We start from the raw sequence: 19147 nt of genomic DNA, 5'->3' as shown, positions 1-19147 counted from the left end.
GTGTGTTTTTTTAAATAGGGGGATCTTGGAATTTGATGATAAATGCAACAAGTTTAATAAGGATCCTACCATTTGAATATTATAAAGAAAATAGTACGGTAATCTTTTCTCATAAATAATGTACATTTTTTGTGGACATGCAAATGATAAATGAAGAGGACTTTACAACATTTATTTCAATTGCTAGCACTGTTATCATACTTTACTAAAGTATGTTCAATTGTATAGTGGACAAGGTTGGTACAAAAACAAACTGTTTAAGGATTTACCATATTTTAAAGGTCAAGTCTACCTCAGAGAAAAATCAGACAAGCACAATGCTGAAAATTTCATCAAAATCGGATGTAAAATAAGAAAGTTATGACATTTTAAAGTTTTGCTTGTTTTTAACAAATAGTTATATGAACGAGCCAGTTACATCCAAATGAGAGAGTCAATGATGTCACTCACTCACTACTTCTTTTGTTTTTTATTGTTTGAATTATACAATATTTCAATTTTTACGAATTTCCTGAAGCACAAAATGTTAGAATAATGGAATTCCATGTGTTCAGGGAGGAATGAAACTTCAATTCTCATGACAATGACAAGAAAATAAAAATATTTCATATCTCATATGATAGAATACAAAAGAAATAGTGAGTGATGTCATCAGTTCCTCATTTGCATACCGACCGAGATGTGCATATAACTGTTTTGTGAAATGAAGCGAAACTTTAAAATGCCACAACTTTCTTATTTTACATCCGATTTTGATGAAATTTTCAGTTTTATGCTTGTTGAATTTTTCTCTTTTTATTCAAATCAAGTTTTTGTTGGGGTGGACTTGTCCTTTAAGTTTGGTGGGATTTTCTTGTTTTCTTGCAAAATTTCTATCAAACAGCTTGGGAGCAATTGACAGATCCACCAGAATATTTAGCAAATTCCAGAATTTTCAACTTAAATGTTGCCCTTTGGGTCAGTGAACAGGGCCCGTGATGATTATCCACTTTGTGCAAACCTTTTCTTTCATTCTCTCATGAAACTTTGAACCTGAATAACACTGAAAAGAAGCAAGATAAAAGAATAAGTTAATGTACTATGAAGCATGAGACAAACAGACTCTTAGTGGTTTGATGATAAATTATTACTAATAATGCCACCTTTAACATGTATGTAGTATGCACATGTTCATTATGTAATTTCAGGGCCCAATCTTACAGAGTTGTGATTGATACGATAAATCACATCTATGGACGGCCAGCAAGGTCAACATCTATTAAGCATGTTTGTTCAAAACATTTTCTAATAATGATGTGTATACATGCATTGTTTTCTTGAAGATTCATTAAGCTATTCTTCAAATTTTCTGAAGAAAAAATCATGACACTGATGGATTTCCATAGAGTTATCGTAATTTTTTGTAAGACGGGGCCCTGTTGTATCAGTGATTGGCTGAACATGAATATTACTCAAATAAAAACTAAGACCTAAAACAATTGGTAATATGAGGGTGGCAACATAAAATACTTGTACTTCTCTTGTACATTCACAGAACATTTCAGTGCCTTGAATTATGAGAATGTGCCAATTTTATTTTGGTATGTGTGAAATCTTCTGGCATGATGTTTTATAATAAAGCATTAACTGATCAAACTTGAATTTGAATACAGAAATTGAGAAAAAAAAGAGAATACACGTTTCAAGTTTTTGCACTTTGAAATATTTTGCAAAATCACATTGCATTAATGACCAACAGCTAATACATGAATCATGTAATACTTGAACTATTTCTGTACAATCAGAGCAACATTCCAGTGTAAAAAATAAGTATACCAATTTTAACAAAACTCATGTACTAGTTTTAATGATTGCCTACAGGTATCTGTGCGAGATGGCTGCATGATTTGTTTAAGTTAGAATCTTTGATTCTTTTTATAATTCTCTGTAAATTGAACTTGAATTAGAATACTGCATATAATTTAAAAAAAAAGCAAGAAAAGATAATAAGAAAGAGATAAGAAAAAGATAGCTGTAAACGAGAAGATAAGTGAAATATGCAAACTACCATGAATAAATGATACATTGCTAATAATATTTGCGCTGTGAATAATACTTGTACTGTTCCAGTATAATTATATACAATCATATATCAAATCAAATGATTAAGAACAATCATGTACAATGAAATTATGTACAATAAATGACAGCTTAATGTCAAAGTAGAAAAAGGCATCTCTGTACAGGCAACCATATCTATTCACCTTTTTAACACAGTGGACGTAAAGCACAAGATTTATGTTTAACATACAAGTATATCAGATGACTATAAAAAGCTTCTGTTTGTACATCAGTGGTACTTTTAGGTTTGCCAAGACTACATCTGGATCCACTCTGTGCCTCCAAGTAGCTAAGGAAAAAAATGCTTAAAAATCCAGAAAATAAAACACATATTCCTATCTATAGTAACCAGGAGGGTGTTTCACAAAGATTTAAGTACGACTTAGAGTCCGCCTCGTTGTGTGCAGTATATAAAGCAAGACCGCATTGGTCAGAACATGCCAAAAGGACACGCACTAATGCGTATTGATCAATAAGATATTGCATGTAGCATATCATGTACGCGTCGGCATTAAGTGCGACTCTTAAGTCATACTTAAATCTTTGTGTAACACCCCCAGGTTACTAAAACATGATTGCGAATTTACGAGAAATCCATATCTATTTTGAGCAATTACTTTGAAAGCATGGGAAGTGTATCAATCAGCTCACTGCTTTGCCCCCCTCCCCCTGACTTTTATGTCATAGAATGTACTTGACCACATATTGTTCCCATTGAGAACAAATGACGCAAGAACTCTTCTTCGTATCTGCTGCAGGAAGTCAAGATACCATTCTCAATTAATTATTCAAACTGTGCAATTAACATAGGAGGTATATCAATATGGTTACAGCATGATATCAATGTGTAAAGTAATTTCTCCCAAAACGAAGTAAGATTTTTCTCAACATGATTTACCTCTTTAAAACAGTGTCGTACATTTTCATGTACATGTACATTTAAATCTCAATGGAAATTTCATAAAATTATGAACCATTTTACTTTCATTTTACTTCTAATAACTCCATTAACTCTTCAAGGCACGATAGTTTGAGAGCATTACATCCTTTTATATGTATATGAACTAGAAAACAGAGACAATCCATTATGAGAAGGTCAACTGACAACTGACGAGGGGGGGGGGAGGTCGAATGTATATACTTTATAGAATTGCCCTCAATGTCGTTTTCAAGGTCAATTTCAATGAGGAGCTCTCCCAGCAGTTAGTAGAAAATAGAACTTCCTACATTGCTTTATAGTGCACTGGGTTTGTACAGTCATCGTAAGTGATATCAATACGCTTTGATTATTGATTATGACTTTTCAAATGAATCCTTTCGGCAGAAAAGATGTGAAAGAAGTTGTATGGAGCAAATACATGTATCATTCAAGCAAATAGATAAGGTAACATGATTAGTGTTGTGAAGTAATCTATAACTACAGTTGTACCACAGTGAATAAAATTGAACTCAAGTGGTAAAAGGGACCCATATGCTTTTAATATAGCATTGCTGCCTTTTGGCCCAACAGTCCGGCATTTCCAATCACTGAAGCAAGCAAATGAAATATTATTTTGCTGTCTTTAAGTCTTTGTCCCACCAATGGAAATTTTGTATCAGGTAGATGATCACATGTAGATACATAGAGAGAATGTTTCTCCTGCAAAGAACTGATTTCTTATTACATCGGCACTTCCACAGATTTCCCTTCAGTGGATGATGTATACACAGCTTATGGATTCATTGCAGATCTTGCTTTGACAGCCGAGTTCATTCCAATTAAATTTCCATGAAACCTTGCACCTTTCCATAGTCCAAATCCAGCCGCGCCGGCCAAAGCAGAGACGGAATAATTTTCTTACAAATTCAATAATAACTTACAAAAAGAATACAATAAAAAAAAAGGGCAACCTCTAAGCGAGTGAGGTTACCTTCTCCTTCAGTTCGAATCACCATTGAGACTCTTGCTAAATTCTTTATGTAATTGCTCGGTATCGTCATCCCTCGGCGCTGCACCTTCAATGTCAACACCATCCGTCAAGGTCGTCGTCGTCCCTTCGGCGGTATCGTCATCATCGCGGATGCTGATGCGGGTGATGTTTTCCGATGACTGATTGTTGTGGAACAGACTGTATGACCTTGGTCCCGAAGGAGCATCCTTTGTTGGTTTGAGAGAGTAGATGATCACTCCAGTGAAGATGAGGCCAAAGCCAAAGAGATACAGCCCAGAAAACTGGAAGAGGAAAATATAAGATAAGAGAGACTTTAAGACTACATGTTGAGGAAGGTAAACATAGCTCTAATCAAGAGGAAAGATTTTCTGTTTTGTGAACCCACATCCGCATGCCACAATAAGCAATCTATTTCTTTTTTATATGTATATACATGAAATGTATGTTTTCATTTCTTTGGGTAACTGAATAAAATAATGATAATAATGCTTTTTCTTAATTCTCAAATGCATATTTTTTAAAGATGTTGAATTGAAGCTTTCAAGAAACCATGTATTCAAGAAGTGCTTATATGAAACACATTTTGGGAAGGATTTTCAGTTCATCTATATCCGTATTGTAGAAAAATAGATAAAAGGATGCAACTACGTTTTTAATACATGATTAAAAATGCCTAATATGCTTTGGCAAATTGAGCATAATCACATCTAAGGTCGGGTCTCCACTTGGCGACTACCCAAAATATCTTACCACAAAATGGAACACGAAGAGCCCGATGAACAAGGTGTACATATCAGCTGTCAAGATGGACAGGTTGACCACTGTGGCACTACTCCACTTGATGACCACAGGGAAGAGAGAATAGAGACAGAACATACACGCTGCAAAGGCTAGGAGCAACAGGATCGCCTCAATGTTCCAGGAGAAGGTGGCGAGTTCTTGACGCTCCAGGGCCACCCTGAAATGACAGAGAAAAATGAACAAGAATAGAAAGGAATTCGCTTTAAAGTTTATGGCTGGATGTTCGTAAACATGTATTGTGGATACAAGTGTTTGCGTCTGGATCTTTATTTAAGCAGATGCTCAAGCACTTCTACATTGATTTCGACCTGATTTGCGATCTCTCCTGGACAAGAAAGTCTTACAAAGACTTGTAATTGATCCCATTAATCTTGGCCAGCAATAGCATCATTAGAATTCTCAAACATTCTCTATATTATTATGTGAAACATTCTTGTGCACACACCATTTTTTTGCAAGAACATCTACATGTAGCTCTCTCTTTAATTCAAAAGGGGAAAGTGAACACATTTTCAACTAAAAATGAATGATAACATGTACAGTACTTTGAGCATTGTTCTATTGAATCGTTAAAAAAGTATATCTCTTCATCCTGAAATGAACTTTGATTGGACAGCTCATATTGTTTACTTTAATTCTTCATATATGTTTATGTTAATATGTTATCATAACTTTGTAACTACTTATTTCAAGCGCTTACAGATTAAAGCACTGTAAGCTTAAGGCATTATTGTTATTTACACTCTGCTCTTAAAAAAAATAATAATTTCTAGGCAAAGCCAAATACCCTCTATTGTTTACTGGCATTGACACTACAGTATACAGGGAATGAGAATGAAAAAAAAAGAAAACAAGTGGGAGGGCATTACCATGAAGGGTCATGCATAAAAGGATGTTAATGATACCATCACTGAGCATAAACTGCAGAACAATTCTCTTTGGTTTATTGATCCCCTCACAATGACACGCATTGCTTGGGAATCTCCTATCTTCAAGAATGCAAGTTTTCTCACTACACTCCAATTAAGCCACTAATATTATTCCATTCAAAATGATAACAATGAGAATTGAGACTGCCATACAGGGTGATATTCAGCACCAATTAGTGGGGAGTCTGAGTCACCTAAAAGAATTGAATTTCTGTCAAGGTTCTCCATTAGAAGTCACTCAAGCATACAATGAAACCCAAATTGCCTCCTATACAAACAACACAAAAGACTCTAGTCATCAATGCAAACTCTTATAAAGTCTTATTTCCTTGTTTTTCTCATTGTCACCTATCCCTCCCTCCTACTTATTCAGTGTATACATGCACATTGTAACATCATTAACATATACAATAGCATACATGTACATGTTAGCAGGAGCAGATGAGATGTTGCAGTAACTAAGTTCAATCGCAAACCAAGCGCAAGTTCAATAATCAAGTATGATGGGCTGTTGCAAGAAAATTGAGTTCAAATGCATCAATGAATCTGCCTTGTAAAAATGCCTTGAACTGATATTAATGAAGTACTACTGATTAGATTATTTGTTGGAACTAATCATACAGTGTAAAGTTCCCTGCAATGTCCCATTCATTTATCAAACTCTATTATGCCCATGTTAAGAGTGTTATGTGGAATAGGATGGAGGAGGCAGGTTGGTGTGCAAAGGACATTATAACGTGGTTCCATAACTATCATCTTCATATAGTCCTACATGTAGCATAACCTAAAATTTTAGTATGCTTTACAACATATATTTACTGGACATGAGTCTTGTGTGTGAGTGATATAAGGGGAATTTCATTGGGATAGGATTGAATTTCTCAATTTCTGTCATACATGTATTTCTATAAATCCATGTACTATTGAAGACAAGATTTTTATAGAGACAGACTATTCAATCTGCAACAATGAAACCATAACAGAAATTTACATTCAAAACCTGATCTATGTTACGAATTCTAACGCTCCCCTAATCTAACCTTTACCTTTAAAATAAAGGTTATAAAACATGTAATAGAATCGAGTACAATGAACCTTCTCTAACTCAAACATTTTATAGCTGACTAAATGATAAGATACAGCAATAAAGATTATAAAAAGGATTTTATGATTTGGGTAAATGGTAGTTCACAAATGACAAAGTCACAAAGTACACATTTTAGGAAAATTGTGTAAAATCACAAGCTGTGGAATTTCAGTAAAGAACATTACACTTCAAAATAAACTGAATTAATCCTTCAACTTAAAATGCCAATCCCAACTTTACCTTCTATATTGCCATACAGAATAGTGAAACATAAACAGAAGTTATGGAAAGTGAGAAGACTTTGTCAACAGATGGTCTCAAACTCATGAGGAAAGAGAGAAAAAGAGCAAAAGGAAAGTGGTCACAGATCAGTGAAAAAGGAGGGGACGAGAGAGGCAGGGAAAGGAAGGGGAGGAAATATCATCTACGTTTATTCAAATATAAAAACAGAGTGATCAATAACAATGAAAATAACACAAAACACCATCAAAAATGTTCGACTGCCCAAATAAAAAAAATTGAACAGCCAAAAATGATTTTGAAATCATGAACAATTCATCCTACTCACAGTTGTATTCCAGATACAAATGTCCCAAAGAGTCCGACCATGCCCAAGAATTCTGTCCGTGTGTACTGACGGACCACATACTCCTGTGCTACATTGGAGACACCATAAAGACTTGCTCCAAGCAAACAAAAAATGTCACCCAATAGCTTGTTCTGGGCTGTGCCATCTGCAAATTAAAAAAAAATCAAGTAAAAAGAGATGGATTTAATAAAATTGAAACCTACGATTCACCTAAAAAAGATACAATTTAAAAAACATATGCGAAGAAAATGTACTATAATCAACTCATACTAATTTCCCTTGCTATTTCATTTTTCGAGCTTGATTTCTTTCATGGCTAAAGCAAAATCACTTGACTTCATCACTATCTCAAGTGAGTTCACCAGGAAAAATCCTAAAATTCTGTTATTATATATTAGCAAAGTTGAGAGGGATCTGTGACTTATGGGGTCAACACACTTGCAATTTCTAACCCCACCCTCTCTCTCTCTCCCAACCTCCCTATATAAAAAGATAAATTGTGGTTAAATTTATGTCAAAAAATGTATCGTAAATACAGCTTTACACACTTCTAATCACATCCCATGGTTAGGAACTCCTATTCTTTGATGAAAACAACAAATACAAGATCTGTGACCTACATGTAGTTGCAAATGTCAAGATCACTGTTGCAAGCACATCTTTTTTTTTCAACTAGGGCATGACCAGAAACCAATCCACAATGTGTGGGGTAAAAATTTATTGCATATATTTATTTGGGCCCTAAAAACAGGACAGTTGCCTGTGCAGCTGAAGCATTTAAATGGATACCAATGCATATACTGTGTTCCATTTTATTGCTTTGTCCAGGAATTCTACGAATGGCCACCTGTCTGTCCTGTCATCTTTAATATCTCCCTCTGGAAATATTAAAATATTCTTGAACCTGGAATAACTGTAACATGCAGTCAGTTTCATAAATCATTTTGCTTGTACTTTCATTCATGACTTTGCTATCAGCAAATCAGATGCAAGAATTTCAGTAGTTTACAACAGCTGTCAGTGAAAGTCACTTACAAGCTGCTTCATGAAATCCCTCTAGATATTCTCTGCTAAGATACCCTATTTTATTTCTCCCAGATGCCATTCCAGAGATTTATCAGCATAAAGATGAATTCTCATCATAATACATTTTCTACACATAATTTTCTGGAAAATTTGATCAAGTATCAACTCATCTTAGACACTAGCAGAGGTTCATAGCCAAAGAATGTTGAATAACCAAATTGATTTTTAGAATTTATTACCCTGTGTGACCCTTAATTGACTATTAAAGAAAAGCAAAAAATCATTTACTTTAAAATGTAATGAAATCAGTGGACATTGTAAATGAAAAACACAATGACCAAGTCCGGTTTAACTTAGACCGAGGTAAGTCAATGCCAAAATTATGAGAAGCCAAACAGTCATGATTTTGTGAAGATTATATATTTCTTATATTTACTATGGTCTTTATCCAAACACTTATCAAAAAGAAAAGTATATTTACTCATTATTACTCCCAAACAAGTACAGTATTAATGAATTGAGCACCAAATGCGAAGTCAAATTTTTACACGATTGGCTATCCAAGCCGTTGTGTTAATGAAAATTGGCTTACCACCAGCTCTGCCTGACAGTACATCAGCTCCAATGAGAGCCCCAAGGCCAGCAATGCATGTTACCACACCAGCAATGTGAATGATGCGATAGCGAGTACGCAGGATGAGGAACGACAGTAAGATTACCACAGGTATGGTGATACAATCCAACAGCTAAAAGAGGAATATAAACAGAGTAATAAAAATAATTGATATAAATTGTCTGCAAGTAAAGCATCATCCTTCCCTTTATCTTTGCAATGGAGGTGCCAAAGCAGTAACCTGCATCAGGTATAAAATCAGAGCCTGGTTTTAATTTTGCTAATCAATATCAAATGCTGAATTATGGTGAGATGAATGGAGAAAAAGATAAACTTAAAATTATCTAAATAGCTAGACAAATATAGCACACTGCTGCTCTTAATAATCCATATATTTTACTTCTTTTATTTTCATGACATCACAATGAAAAGGTGTATTTCTACCTGTACACTCGTAAGAGTTGTATACTGGTACGCCTTCACCACCAAGTAGTTTGCTTCCACATCTACGAGTGCTATCAGAATGTACTTCCACCATCGCTTGGTGAAGATGTGGTAAAAGTTCTTCTCCCTGGTCTTGCGCAGGCACAAGAGGGTGCAGTACACCAGCGCCAGGAGAAGATAGTTTGCAAAGCTCTGGGTAGTGGGGGCGTTGATTCCATGATTGTCGTTCAGGAGCTGGCTGGTGACCCCTGTGCCACAGATGAGCAAGGACAATGCTTGGCCTCCAAGGAAAACCTTCAGGAAAGATCTGCCATGAACAAACAGAAAGATTTTATAGTAAAATGAGATGTGAGTAACTTGCAATTCACAAACGTAAGTGTTAAAGCGACCTTTCATTGACAAATCATGGGGAAATCAAGGCTTATCTCAGAACAGAGAAGGGATTCCACTCGGCTGCATGCCTGGGGGTGTTATGTAATAGACGCCGGCATGTCTGGGAGGTCTTGAGAGCAATAGACTAACCGACCAGATGTAAACTGCGTGTTTTCACTTTGAATCATGTAACTTCACAGTGGTGATTTATTTTGGTTTTGCAATCAAGAGACCTGCCATGAGTCTATGAATTGGGATTGTTGGAAACTGGAACAGCGATGATCCGAAGTAAATAACCATCACAAGTTCGGTCAAATTCGTGCTGTCCGAACTTTTATCGCATTAGTCCGACGGGCGCTCATGACGGACGGATTATATTATGCAAGTCAATTGGCCTTTTGCAAGTTTCGTATTTCCCCATGATTTGTCAGTTTCTGGGCCCTTTAAGTAACAGGGTAATAAAGATAACTAGTGCTAAATAAAGAAGAATAGAATAAGCAGGTGAAAATAAAATGATAAAAATAAACTTTCTGTGTCTGAGTTAGTTTGTTTTAGCAAACCAGCTAAAATGTGCTACACTACCTATTCACTACCTATGTGAATTCTAGTGGTGGCCTTAAAAATTATGAATCATCATGGCTACTCTCTCTCGTGTTCTTCCTCCACTAAGATCGGAGATCTTGGTGGAGCAAAGAAAGCATAGAGGACTGTACTCAACGGAAGAAGATCCTTGGCACAGTAACTTCAGTGAAGTAAGCAAAGCTGTGCATAATGGACAAAATATGTGTTTCATGGTTTTGAAACAGTTTCATTTAAAGCTACTGGACAAAACTAACTGGTCAAAGTTTGCTGGGTTTTATTTAGCAGTTTTTTGAAAGGACTATTAAAATGTCTCTAAAAAAGGAGAAAAAGATGGGAAATTGCTCACTGTGATGCACTCTGTCCATCGTTCAAAGTTTGCTGGGTTTTATTTAGCAGTTTTTTGAAAGGACTATTAAAATGTCTCTAAAAAGGAGAAAAAGATGGGAAATTGCTCACTGTGATGCACTCTGTCCATCGTTCAATTACCTAGTCTACTACAATATATGTTAGAAGCCACAAGCTTTTTAAACAAGATAGACTTAACTCACAAAGTTAGAGAATAACATGACATGAATTCTTCCTTAATTGGGACTTTTTGGATAGACTACTTTTCCAATTCCAAGCCTGGGAAAGTGAATTAAATTACACTACTAACTAGTTTACTTTAGTTTTTTGGCTTTCTGTTGTCCGAGTTCAAGTTCAAATTTATTTGTCTTTTTCTCTTAACATGCACAATAGAATATACAAAACTTCGAAATTGATAACAATTAAAAAAGCAGAGTAAGTAAGAAAAGAAAACAAATGAAGGCATGTAAATGAACATTATAAGAACAACATAACTTAATTAATGAGAAACATGAGGAGACTATATTCTATAAGAAAGCATAGGTGGTAAAATAAGCCCCCTCAGGCCTCAACAATGAATGACATACAAAAAATAACAGTAAACTATGGGGATGCATAGAACTAACATTAAATATATAGGCCTAATACTTAATAGGTAAAAAAATAAAAAAGAAAGAAAGTGTCCAAAGAGACAAAAGAAAAAAAGGAGGGGGAGTTAGATGTAGTTATTAAACTAATTAGACGTAGACCTACAAGAGGTTTGTACAAAAAGACAAGGATATAGATCCAACTCCTGCATTGGGATGAGAAAAATCTTGTTCTTGATTTGACTCGATAAGCATGATGATAAGACATCGATAAAGAAAAAAGAGATGGGACATAAGTTACAGAGACTGGGGTGGGGTAAATATGTAGCCTGGCTATATTGGCGGGTCTTTATATTGATGGAAATATTAAACAATATGCACAAATATACAAAGGGAATATTTCTTTTGAAACAGTAAAACTGAAAAATACTTTTTTCACAGTCACGTCATACAGGAATGCATTTGTAGCATGTGATGTGCTGCAAGCAGCCGACATCACACACGACATCCAAGTGAATTAACAGCCTGTACAATCAGGGTACTAATGGATAATTCGTTTTTCATACCCGTTCAGCGTACAGCGAAAACGGAAAATCAGTACGTGGTTCGGTCTTTGAAAACAAAAAACGAAATCACAGCGTGAAAACCCGTGCTGTGATTTCGTTTTTGTTGCTCAAAAACAGAATATTGAAATCAGAAATGTTTTCGGCTCTCTCTGATTTCTCATTTTATATTTGTGTTTTTATGTATCAAAAACGAAACCAGAACACGATTTTCGCTCTGTGACTTGTGTTTTCATGCATCAAAAACAAAACCAGAACACGCTCTCCGCTCCGTGATTCCGTTTGTAAAAACGAAAACAGCGAAGACGAGATCAGAGACTCCCTTTTCCAGTCCCTGCAACGTGATTTCGTTTTTCGTACAACCTCCAACCTACAGGCATATTAAAGAGCGCCCTCCAGGAGGTGAGGCAAGTTTCAATGGAGGTTTTAATAAACTGTACCACACATATTATGTTGAAGCCAGTTTAAAAGGAGGTGAGGCAAGTTTCAATGGAGGTTTTTATAACTGTACTCTAAATTATGTTGAAGCCAATTTAAATGGAGGTGAGGCAGGTTTCAATGGAGCTCAGTTTTTTAAAAAGAATAAACTGTACCACACATTATGGTGAAGCCACTTTAAAAGGAGGTGAGGCAAGTTTCAATGGAGATTTTTATAACTGTACTCTAAATTATGGTGAAACCAATTTTAAAGGTGAGGCAAGTTTTAAAGGAAGTTCTTTCTAACCGTACTCCAAATTATGGTGTAGCCAAGTTAAAAGGAGCTAGGTGAAGCAAGTTCCAATGGAGTTTGTTATAACTGTACTACAAATGATGGTGAAGCCAATTTAAAAGGAGGTGAGGCAAGTTTCAATGGAGGTTTTTAAAAAGAATATATTGTACTGCACATGATGGTGAATCCAGTTTAAATGGAGGTGAGGCAGGTTTCAATGGAGGTTTTTTAAAAAGAATAAACTGTACCACACATTATGGTGGTCGAAGCCAGTTTAAAAGGAGGTGAGGCTAGTTTCAATGGAGTTTTTTTTTTTTAAAGAATAAACTGTACCACACATGTTATGTTGAAGCCAGTTTAAAAGGAAGTGAGGCAAGTTTCAATGGAGGTTTTGAAAAAGAATGAATTGTACTACACATGATGGTGAAGCCAGTTTAAATGGAGGTGAGGCAGGTTTCAATGGAGGTTTTTTAAAAAGAACAAATTATGGTGTAGCCAATTTAAAAGGAGGTGAGGCAAGTTTCAATGGAGGTTTTTATAACTGTACTCTAAATTATGTTGAAGCCAATTTAAAAGGAGGTGAGGCAATTTCAATGGAGGTTTTCTTTTAATAGAATTAAATGTATTACACATTATGGTGAAGCCAGTTTAAATGAAGGCGAGGCAAGTTTCAATTAATGGAGGTTTTTTAAAAAGAATAAACTGTACCGGTATTATGGTGAAACCAATTTTAAAGGAGGTGAGGCAAGTTTTAAAGGAAGTTTTTTATAACCTTACTACAAATGATGGTGAAGCCAATTGAAAAGGAGGTGAGGCAAGTTTCAATGTAGGTTTTTGAAAAGAATAATTTATGGTGAAGCCAGTTTGAAAGGAGGTGAGGCAAGTTTCAATGGAGATTTTTAAAAAGAAAAAACTGTACTGGTATTATTTAAAGGAGGTGAGGCAAGTTTTAAAGGAAGTTCTTTATAACCGTACTCCAAATTATGGTGAAGCCAATTTAAAAGGAGGTGAGGCAAGTTTCAATGGACACACTTGAAAAAGCCATCTTGTAGCTTCTTGTCAACTTCTTGATTCACAATCACGCACGTGGTAGTATAAAAAAATGCCTGCACTGTATGTACTGACTCGATGCAAGCGCTGCGTTCACGTGTATAATTATCGTGAAGGGTGCTCTTTAATATTGCCTGTAGCTCATACAAAAAAAACAAATCATGGTGCAGAAAGTGGAACCTCCATTGAAACTTGCCTCACCTCCTTTTAAACTGTCTGCACCATAATGTGTGGTACAGTTTATTCCTTTTAAGAAACGTACATTGAAACTTTCCTCACCTCCTTTTCAATTGGCTTCACACTCATGTGTAGTACAGTTATAAAAAAAACTCCATTGGCACTTGCCTCACCTCCTTTTAAATTGGCTACACCATAATTTGGAGTACGGTTATAAAAAACTTCCTTTAAAACTTGCCTCACCTCCATTCGAATTGGCTTCACCATAATTTAGAGTATGTTATAAAAACCTCCATTGAAACTTGCCTCGCCTCCATTTAAACTGGTGCCGCTTCACCATAATGTGTAGTACAGTTTATTCGAAAAAACCTCCATTGAAACTTGCCTCACCTCCATTCAAACTGGCTTCACCATAATGTGTGGTACAGTTTATTCTTTTTAAAAACCTCCATTGAAACTTTCCTCACCTCTTTTCAAACTGGCTTTACCATAATGTGTGGTACAGTTTATTTTATTCTTTTTAGAAAACCTCCATTGAAACTTGCCTTACCTCCATTCAAATTGGCTTCACCATAGTTTAGAGTACAGTTAACCTCAATTGAAACTTGCCTAGCTCGCCTCCTTTTAAACTGGCTTCACTATAATGTGTAGTACAGTTTATTCTTTTGAAAAAAACTCCATTGAAACTTGCCTCACCTCCTTTTAAAGTGGCTTCACCATAATGTGTGGTACAGCCTATTCTTTTTGAAAAACTGAGCTCCATTGAAACCTGCCTCACCTCCATTTAAATCGGCTTCACCATAATTTAGAGTACAATTATAAAAACCTCCATTGAAACTTGCCTCACCTCCTTTAAAACTGGGTTAAACATAATATGTGTGGTACAGTTTATTCTTTTTAAAAAAACCTCCATTGAAACTTGCCTCACCTCCTTTAAAACTGGCTTCACTATAATGTGTGGTATAGTTTATTCTTTAAAAAAAACCCTCCATTGAAACCTGCCTCACCTTCATTTAAACTGGCTTCAACATAATATGTGTGGTACAGTTTATTCTTTTTAAAAAACCTCCATTGAAACTTGCCTCACCTCCTTTCAAACTGGCTTCACCATAATGTGCAGTTTATTCTATTTAAAAAACCTCGATCCATTGAAACTTGCCTTAGCTGCATTTAAACTGGCTTCACCATAATGTGTACAGTTTATTCTTTTGAAAAAACCTCCATTGAAACTAATTGCCTCAATTCCTTTTATGGCTTCATCATAATGTGTGATACAGTTTATTCTTTAAAAAAAAACTCCATTGAAACTTGCCTCACCTCCTTTTAAACTGGCTTCACCATAATGTGTGGTACAGTTTATTCTTTTTAAAAAACCTCCATTGAAACTTGCCTCACCTCCTTTTAAACTGGCTTCACCATAATGTGTGGTACAGTTTATTCTTTTTAAAAAACCTCCATTGAAACTTGCCTCACCTCCTTTCAAACTGGCTTCACCATAATGTGTGGTACAGTTTATTCTTTTTAAAAAACCTCCATTGAAACTTGCCTCACCTCCTTTCAAACTGGCTTCACCATAATGTGTGGTACATGCAGTTTATTCTTTTTAAAAAACCTCCATTGAAACTTGCCTCACCTCCATTCAAATTGGCTTCACCATAATTTAGAGTATGTTATAAAAACCTCCATTGAAACTTGCCTCGCCTCCATTTAAACTGGTGCCGCTTCACCATAATGTGTAGTACAGTTTATTCGAAAAAACCTCCATTGAAACTTGCCTCACCTCCATTCAAACTGGCTTCACCACAATGTGTGGTACAGTTTATTCTTTTTAAAAACCTCCATTGAAACTTTCCTCACCTCTTTTCAAACTGGCTTTACCATAATGTGTGGTACAGTTTATTTTATTCTTTTTAGAAAACCTCCATTGAAACTTGCCTTACCTCCATTCAAATTGGCTTCACCATAATTTAGAGTACAGTTAACCTCCATTGAAACTTGCCTAGCTCGCCTCCTTTTAAACTGGCTTCACTATAATGTGTAGTACAGTTTATTCTTTTGAAAAAAACTCCATTGAAACTTGCCTCACCTCCTTTTAAAGTGGCTTCACCATAATGTGTGGTACAGCTTATTCTTTTTGAAAAACTGAGCTCCATTGAAACCTGCCTCACCTCCATTTAAATCGGCTTCACCATAATTTAGAGTACAATTATAAAAACCTCCATTGAAACTTGCCTCACCTCCTTTAAAACTGGGTTAAACATAATATGTGTGGTACAGTTTATTCTTTTTAAAAAAACCTCCATTGAAACTTGCCTCACCTCCTTTAAAACTGGCTTCACTATAATGTGTGGTATAGTTTATTCTTTAAAAAAAAACCCTCCATTGAAACCTGCCTCACCTTCATTTAAATTGGCTTCACCATAATTTGTGGTACATGCAGTTTATTCTTTTTAAAAAACCTCCATTGAAACTTGCCTCACCTCCTTTCAAACTGGCTTCACCATAATTTAGAGTACAGTAATAAAAACCTCCATTAAAACTTGCCTCAATTCCTTTTAAACTGGCTTCAACATAATATGTGTGGTACAGTTTATTCTTTTTAAAAAACCTCCATTGAAACTTGCCTCACCTCCTTTCAAACTGGCTTCACCATAATGTGCAGTTTATTCTATTTAAAAAACCTCGATCCATTGAAACTTGCCTTAGCTGCATTTAAACTGGCTTCACAATAATGTGTACAGTTTATTCTTTTGAAAAAACCTCCATTGAAACTAATTGCCTCAATTACTTTTATGGCTTCATCATAATGTGTGATACAGTTTATTCTTTTTAAAAAAACTCCATTGAAACTTGCCTCATCTCCTTTTAAACTGGCTTCACCATAATGTGTGGTACAGTTTATTCTTTTTAAAAAACCTCCATTGAAACTTGCCTCACCTCCTTTTAAACTGGCTTCACCATAATGTGTGGTACAGTTTATTCTTTTTAAAAAAACCTCCATTGAAACTTGCCTCACCTCCTTTCAAACTGGCTTCACCATAATGTGTGGTACAGTTTATTCTTTTTAAAAAACCTCCATTGAAACTTGCCTCACCTCCTTTCAAACTGGCTTCACCATAATGTGTGGTACATGCAGTTTATTCTTTTTAAAAAACCTCCATTGAAACTTGCCTCACCTCCTTTCAAACTGGCTTCACCATAATTTGTGGTACATGCAGTTTATTCTTTTTAAAAAACCTCCATTGAAACTTGCCTCACCTCCTTTTAAACTGGCTTCACCATAATGTGTGGTACAGTTTATTCTTTTTAAAAAACCTCCATTGAAACTTGCCTCACCTCCTTTCAAACTGGCTTCACCATAATGTGTGGTACAGTTTATTCTTTTTAAAAAACCTCCATTGAAACTTGCCTCACCTCCTTTCAAACTGGCTTCACCATAATGTGTGGTACATGCAGTTTATTCTTTTTAAAAAACCTCCATTGAAACTTGCCTCACCTCCATTCAAATTGGCTTCACCATAATTTAGAGTATGTTATAAAAACCTCCATTGAAACTTGCCTCGCCTCCATTTAAACTGGTGCCGCTTCACCATAATGTGTAGTACAGTTTATTCGAAAAAACCTCCATTGAAACCTGCCTCACCTCCATTTAAATTGGCTTTACCATAATTTAGAGTACAGTTATAAAAACCTCCATTGAAACTTGCCTAGCTCACCATCTTTTAAACTAGCTGGCTTCACTATAATGTGTAGTAGGCCTACATAGTTTATTTTGAAAAAAACCTCCATTGAAACTTGCCTCACCTCCTTTTAAACTGGCTTCACCATAATGTGTGGTACAGTTGATTCTTTTTAAATAACTGAGCTTCATTGAAACCTGCATGCCTCACCTCCATTTAAATTGGCTTCAACATAATTTAGAGTACAGTTATAAAAACCTCCATTGAAACTTGCCTCACCTCCTTTTAAACTGGCTTCAACATAATATGTGTGGTACAGTTTATTAAAATCTCCATTGAAACTTGCCTCACCTCCTGGAGGGCGCTCTTTAATATGCCTGTAGGTTGTACGAAAAACGAAATCACGTTGCAGGGACTGGAAAAGGGAGTCTACGTCTCTGATCTCGTCTTCGCTGCTTTCGTTTTTACAAACGGAATCACGGAGCGGAGAGCGTGTTCTGGTTTTGTTTTTGATACATAAAAACACAAATATAAAATGAGAAATCAGAGAGAGCCCAAAACATTTCTGATTTCCTATTCTGTTTTTGATCAACAAAAACGAAATCACAGCACGGGTTTTCACGCTGTGATTTCGTTTTTTGTTTTCAAAGACCGAACCACGTACTGATTTTCCGTTTTCGCTGTACGCTGAACGGGTATGAAAAACGAATTATCCATTAGTACCCTGATTCTGTACCCCGAATTACACACATTCTCTTCAGCACGTACGCAAGGCCCCTAAAGCCACGGCCAGGCAACTATGGACAGCAGTAGCACAACACTCACAGGCACAGCGCATGCCCTTGCTGCCCTGAAGAGTGAGGATGCGAACTCGTGCACCGCGGCTTGCGCTTGATGATGGTTCAATGATAGTCCGGTAAATCTGAAATTAAAATTTTCATGGTTTTACTTACATCGTAAATAAAGGTGAAAATATTTTTCTTGTTTTAGTCCAACAGCTGGAATGAATTTCTTCAGTAGTACTAACGTACGGAACATCGTTTCCGAGAGCCATGGCTGGTGTCGCAACCATAGAGAACAACACTGCTGTGAAATTACCACATGCACATTTAATTTGTGCACAGTTAATTTAATAAACTACATACACCGTACCTAGGTCATATTTACGCGACAAGAGTGACTGGCGATGAGTCTATACACTTTATTGTGAAGTCGACGGGGGGGGGGGGGCACTGATAAGGGAGAGATCAGGGGGGGGGGTACGGGGACAAGAGCCTTGAGGAAAAAATTAAGTCAACTTTGGCATATCCTCCCATTCTTTTCCTGCACCCCTGGGAAATTACCCCATTAAATTATTGCATGTTCGCTTGTTTAATGGATTATTTGTCATGAAAAAAAACCCCAACCAATTATGCAGGCGCGAATCAGCAATGTAAAATGCAAATGAGGGGGGGGGGGGGGGAGGGCGGAGGGCGGATGTCCTGTAATTATATTTCTTAATCTTTCTTTCGGTGAAATAGAAGTATGCTAATAAATGGACGAGTTGAAGTGATATAGGCCTA

At 36.0% G+C, this 19147-nt stretch overlaps 1 protein-coding gene across 1 annotated transcript; it reads right to left on the bottom strand.

The window, feature by feature from the left end:
* Positions 1-1590: 1590 nt before the first annotated feature.
* Positions 1591-18709, bottom strand: LOC121413844 (solute carrier family 35 member F2-like). The gene is made up of 6 exons (XM_041606814.1): positions 18539-18709; positions 9521-9827; positions 9056-9209; positions 7417-7582; positions 4782-4989; positions 1591-4312 (listed from the first exon to the last, which is right to left on the bottom strand). The coding sequence occupies exons 1-6, from the start codon at positions 18655-18657 to the stop codon at positions 4019-4021; spliced, it is 1248 nt and encodes a 415-aa protein (XP_041462748.1). The 5' UTR covers positions 18658-18709; the 3' UTR covers positions 1591-4018.
* Between the last annotated feature and the right edge of the window lie 438 nt (positions 18710-19147).

The sequence above is a fragment of the Lytechinus variegatus genome, chromosome 4, assembly GCF_018143015.1.
Source record: "Lytechinus variegatus isolate NC3 chromosome 4, Lvar_3.0, whole genome shotgun sequence".
NCBI classification, from domain to species: domain Eukaryota; kingdom Metazoa; phylum Echinodermata; class Echinoidea; order Temnopleuroida; family Toxopneustidae; genus Lytechinus; species Lytechinus variegatus.
Note: the sequence above shows the minus strand (reverse complement) of the source record. Positions and strands in the feature narration are given on the sequence as shown.